The following is a 6376-nucleotide window of genomic DNA, read 5'->3' on the forward strand; positions in this document are numbered from 1 at the left end:
TTAGATTGATAAGTGGGAGAGCATAAAGATTTATCCTAGAATGTGATCCTTCTTTAAGTCATCAAAAAGGACTTAAAGATAATTAAAAAATAGAGAATATTTAGCTATAAAACTTAGAGGGCATTCAAATATCTCTTTTTGTTCAAATAACATAGAGAAGACAAAAATTAAAACCTCATATGATAAATTTTATTCTTAAAATATTGATTAATGGTGGTACACCTGAACTACTTATAGGTTAGATGACCCAAATCCATTTATCCTTAGGTTAAGGGTTCTAAAAAAAAATTTATATATAAAAATAGTAGTTTGATTGTGGTGTACTTGGCTAAATTATTATTTTTTAATAACAAAGATAAGAATGATATTGATGTAAAGAGAAAATAAAGATAATATAATATAGTAAGGATATGTTCACATAGAGACAAAAAGATATAGATCAAAGCCTATGAAACAAAATCAACATACAAAATAGTAATATAAAGCAAGGCCTCATCAACAATCAGAATTAGAGTAAAAATCCCATAAAACGTCATCCAACGTGTTTTACTTGTCTTTTAGAGTGTGTGATGCTTTTCCGTATTGAGTTTAAGGTTGAAAAATGCATAATGTTAATCTTCCACCTTGGAATTATTAATCATATCAATACTTGTAAGGATATCATATCTATTATAGGTTATCATGATTATGAGACTACAAGTCATGATAGAAGGCAAGATATAAGAAGAAGCCTCACCTGTTGTGGGAACCTTGATATCATATATACTAATGTGAAAATAAAAGAGACAATTTGCTTAGGATTAGATGGCTCAGCAATCACCGGTCTAATATATCAACATATAGTTGATATATATATATATCATCTTTTATCATAGAAGTCATTAGCATAGAAAAACCAATATCACGTCGTGTAGTTGGCACAAAAAGTAGTGAAGGGACCACCGTTGATGAAGGTGAGATAGGATTTAGGATCCATTTAGTTGTATGTTTCCTATAATTCATAATAGTATGTCCAAAAATATTATAAAGGAAAAAATCTCATCAATTTTTAATTATACTCTAGCCTGACAACATAGTCTTTAGCATTATTAAGAGAAACGCAAAGGACATTAGAGAGATTTAAAGCAGTGGAAATCTCTAGTAATACTACTACAAATCTAATGTACTCCTTAGTACTGGTGAGCTGATCTATAAATAAAGGCCTCTGATAAATTTAAGAGTTTGAGGAATGTTAACTATTTTTACCATATCAAAATGATAGAAAAATCAATCTTCTGAATATCATATTCCTATGGTTGAAAAGATAGAGTTTGTTCTGAATATACTATAACCCAAAATTAAGCACTCTTGTAAGATAATCTCAGTCCCTAAAGTAGAATTAAAAAAAATCAACATTCAAAGAGAACTTTCAAGGAATCAAACAGCTTTCACGAGGTATGAACCCAGTTTTTAACTATGAGGAAAGGCATGAACCAGTCGTCTCACTTATATTAAAAGTTAAAAACTTTATCCTATAAATTTTGAATATGACAATTGATTTAATTGATAAAGATCTAACCTATTGATAGTATAATTATGTTATAGAATCTTATCCTAACCACTTATTTTTGAAAATAAAATTTTTGTAATAAAAAATAAGTGGTATATTTTCTTATCTATCCTCTAATAGTTATTTTCATGATTACATTAATTAGATGAATTACAACTAAATGGATCCTAAATCCTGTCTCACCTTCATCAACGGTGGTCCCTTCACTATTTTTATGCCAACTACATGACGTGATATTAGTTTTTCAACGCTAGTGACCTCTATGATAAAAGATATTATATATATATATATATATATATATATATATATATATATATATATATATATATATATATATATATATATATATATATATATATATATATATATATATATCAACTGTATATTGATATATTAGGTTAGTGATTGCTGAGCCATCTAATCCTAAGCAAATTATCTTTTTTATTTTTACATTAGTATATATGATATCAAGGCTCTTACAACAGGTGAGGCTTCTTCTTATATCTTGCGTTCTATCATGACTTGTAGTCTCATAGTCATGATAACCTCTAATAGATATGATACCATTACAAGTATTGATATGATTAATGATTCCAAGGTGGAAGATTAACATTATGCATTTTTTAACCTTAAACTCAATACAGAAAAGCATCGCACACTCTAAAAGACAAGTAAAGCGTGGGGTGACGTTTTATGAGATTTTTACTCTAATTCTGATTGTTGATGAGGCCTTGCTTTATACTATTACTTTGTATGTTGATTTTATTTCATAAGCTTTGATCTGTCTCTTTTTATCCCTACGTGAACATATCCTTACTATATTATATTATCTTTATTTTCTCTTTACATCAATATAATTCTTATCTTTTTTATTAAAAAAAATAATTTACTCAAGTACACCATAATCAAACTACTATTTTATATATAATTTTTTAATTTGAACCCTTAACCTAAGGATAAATGGATTTGGGTCATCTAACATATAAGTAGTTCAGGTGTATCACCATCAATCAATATTTTATGAGGTTTTAATTTTTGTCTTCTCTATGTTATTTGAACAAAAAGAGATATTTGAATGCCCTCTAAATTTTATAGCTAAATATTTTTTTATTTTTTAATTATCTTTAAGTCCCTTTTGATGACTTAAATCTATTTTATCATGAATATTAGATCGCATCTAACTACAAGTTCCAAGAATTTATAAGGCATAATGACTTGATAGATATTATAAATTATTAATAAAATTATCATATTAGTGATCTTTAGGACGAATTCTGGAGACTTTTCCTCACTAGTGTCTCTCTTTTTTCTTAGTTCTAAAATACTTTATATTAGAAAGATCCATATGGTGAGCTAGGTCAGTTACAGTATATATATATATATATATATATATATATATATATATATATATATAGGATTACAATATTTTTATAAATATATCAAAAATATTATAACTGTCTTTAAAAATAATATAAAAATTAATTTTTTTTATATTTTAATTTCTTAACTAATAAGAGTACATATTTAAGACCGCAACAATGATAATAACAGTTTGTCTCATATTTTGAGTCATTGTTACACAATTATTAAAAAAATCATATGTGAAAAAAACATCATAACTAACATAAAAATTAAAATTTCCTTGTAGGTTTTTATTCCCAAGGTAATAAGAATACCTATTAAACATGATAAAATATTATAAGTTTTTATACTTTGAGTTATAGTGTTTTTGTATTTTAAATTTTTACTTGTAGTGACAGTATTTTTGTATACATTTACAATATTTTTTGATGTTTTTGTGAAGATATTCAAAATATTATAATTTTATTTAAAAATATCATAATTAGATCGATTTATTTATGGACCAGTCCTTCCTATCTGGTAAAAGCATAATTCACTTGATGAACAATTTTTCTTTTCTATAAAGAAAATGTATCACTTAATGAGCCCTAACCATAAAAATAAGTTGTAATTCATGGAGTTAGAGCTATAATTACAATACCTAATTTATTTTTGTTGAATCCACCCCCTCAAGCAAACAAAACCAAAGAAGCTAAGAATAATATTGTGAGGCAAAATAGCTACAAATGAAAACACCTCCACCCAACATTCCAAAACTCAATCGAATCATAATGTCTTTTTGTCTCTTTCAAGATCACATAACTTGATAAATACTCGACGGCAGCTCTTTCTTGTGCACTGTGATCAAAACAAGGACAAGATAAAACCATGTACACATTAGAAGGAAAGAGTGTGTGGTATATATGGTTACCACTGATGATGGTTGAGTGATGCTGCAAAGACCATCTTCTCCTCCTCCTCCTCCTTCACTTCCTCTCAACATATTGCTACTTGTCATCCTGGAGAAAGAATCCATTGCAGATCTCCTTCCTGCATGGCTTTAGCTATCTCTGATCGCCATAGTTTCTCATGATCCCCTTCGATCGGTCGTCTTCTGCATTCTCCTGTCCTAGTTCATCAACCCAACTTGAAATATTGGTTCCACCGCTCACCTTCAAGCCTTGTGTCGCCATGAGGCTCCCGAGACCTCCCATGGCGTAGCCCGAAGGCCCTTGCGCCCTAGCTACTGAGGAGGGCAAGGAGAGGGAACCGTACTCGGGTGTGGTTTGTGATTGGAGAAGGTGCTGGGAGATGAAATCATCAAAGACCGGCAATTCGCGCCTGCTGGTGGAACTTGGAGTAGCACTACTCGAAGAACTTGTCGCACTAGTGTTGATGGGTACGTTTATGTTGGCAAGAGTACTCCTAGCGATCGAGGCGATAGCGTGATCGAAGAGCAAAGTGGAGGCGGAGGAAGAAGACATGGGAGGGATGGAAGAAGAAGGAAACTTTTGGGCAGAGGGCCTAAGGAGGTAAGATGGGACGGCGGCCCCCAAGTTGAGGAGGTCGAGCCGAGGGCGGGGGAAGGGAGAGGCAGCAAAGGGCGGCGTCGGAAAGCCGGTGAACTGCTGCACCATGGCTCGGAAATTGGAGGTGTCAGTGGTGAGGACGGTGGTCGGAGCTCGCCGCGACGCCCTCGACCGCTTCTTGGACCCTCGTGGGGCGGCGGCAGAACGATCAGCTTGCAATACCGGTGGTGGCTGTAGCGACGACGGACTCGCTGATGCTGACGACCGTATGCCGTCGGTGGTGGTGCAAGTGGAGTACGATGACATAGAAGACGGTGGGATTCCTGCAGGCCACGTCGAGTCGAACTCCGGAGGCGGGAGGGGGAAGGAGGCGAGGTAAGGTGATAAAGGATCGAAGATGGAGGAGGAAGAAGGGTGGTCGTGTTGGAGAGTGGTAGCGGTTGCTGCCGGCTGCAGCCGTGGATGCAGCGGTGGGAGGTTCAAGAAGGAGGAGATGGACTCACCTCGAGAGTCGCACTCGTCGTTGTCACCGCTGCTCGAGGACTGCATGCTGCCACTGTTGGTCGAATCCATGTTCGATGTATGCGACTAAAGATGTAGAAGAGAAAGAGAGAGAGAGAGAGAGAGAGAGAGAGAGATGATGTCTTGGGTGGTAAAGAAGAGGTTGAAGAGTCGTCTGTTAAGGGAGGTGGAGAGAGAGAGAGAGAGAGGGAAAGAGTTGTTTGTTCCACTTTTTCTATCTTTCCATGGATCTCTGATGGGTAGGAAAAAAGCTTAATCATTTTGTCTTGGGTGGGTAAGAGGGAATGGAGGAAAGAAGTAGAAAGGAAAAAAAGGGAGGAAAGGGTAGAGAGGGAGAGAGAACTTCCATCCCAAAGAGAGGACAAATTGAGCTCACAGTTCCACTACAAAGATCCTCCACAGATTTCAGAGGAGGTGGGCCAACCAAAGTCTTAACTTGCTATAAGATTATATAGAAATGATGAGGTAAATTAACGAGGGTTTTGATGATAATATATGGTTGATTGATCCAAAATGAGATTGAGAGCAACAAGTGAAGTGATAATACATGTGAATTGGCGATTCCAAATCCCCAATCATTGATATCTGTGGGTACTGAGCGATAGTTAATTACCCATAGATAACATTACATATTACTTTATTTTATTCGCTTTTCTCTCTTTTATTATTATTATTATTATTATTATTATTATTATTATTATTATTATTATTATTATTATTATTATTATTATTATTATTATTATTATTATTATTATTATTATTATTATTATTATTATTATTATTATTATTATTATTATTATTATTATTATTATTATTATTATTATTATTATTATTATTATTATAAGAATGATGCTTCTATTTGAATTCAGCATGCCACTTTTCTCGCTGAGAACACAAAATTGGAGTTTTGTACCTTATGTGGACAGACAAGAAAAAGAGCATCAAGCATGACATGATTTAAGAAAGGTTTTTGTTTCCGTTGTTTGACTTTTTCTATCTCATCTCAACATTAAATGTGTCTTCTATGCGACATTTACTTTTCAAAAGCATCGAGCGACCATTAACACTTGTCTCCAATCCAACTATGTTTTTGCTTTTTTGCCACTAATTCGTTGTTAACTCATCCATCACATGATTTCTTTCTTCTGTTCTGCTTGGAATGCACATGAAATGCAATTTGGTAGAATTTCCTATTCTATGCTATTTCATTTCTCATCCTCAAATCCATATTTTCTGTTAAATATAACCCTATTAAATAAACTATATATTTTTCTAATCAATATCCATCGTGAGTTCAAATATTAGATTATATAAATATAATTTATAGTATTAAAAATATTTATTTATAAACTAATATTATTTTTTTTTTCTTGAAGAAGACTGAGGTTTAATTAGTTTCTTTAAGAACGAACAGATTTCAACGATTTGCAAACTT

General features: G+C 32.8%; 1 protein-coding gene across 1 annotated transcript; it reads right to left on the minus strand.

Moving 5' to 3' along the window:
* Positions 1-3590: 3590 nt before the first annotated feature.
* LOC135587776 (uncharacterized serine-rich protein C215.13-like) lies at positions 3591-5259 on the minus strand. The gene is made up of 2 exons (XM_065079530.1): positions 3822-5259; positions 3591-3748 (listed from the first exon to the last, which is right to left on the minus strand). The coding sequence occupies exon 1, from the start codon at positions 4990-4992 to the stop codon at positions 3955-3957; it is 1038 nt and encodes a 345-aa protein (XP_064935602.1). The 5' UTR covers positions 4993-5259; the 3' UTR covers positions 3591-3748; positions 3822-3954.
* Between the last annotated feature and the right edge of the window lie 1117 nt (positions 5260-6376).

This window comes from Musa acuminata, chromosome BXJ1-8 (genome assembly GCF_036884655.1).
Source record: "Musa acuminata AAA Group cultivar baxijiao chromosome BXJ1-8, Cavendish_Baxijiao_AAA, whole genome shotgun sequence".
NCBI lineage: Eukaryota > Viridiplantae > Streptophyta > Magnoliopsida > Zingiberales > Musaceae > Musa > Musa acuminata.

Coding starts and splice junctions, on each gene's coding strand:
- LOC135587776 (XM_065079530.1), bottom strand. CDS start 4,992: ATGGATTCGACCAACAGTGGCAGCATGCAGTCCTCGAGCAGCGGTGAC.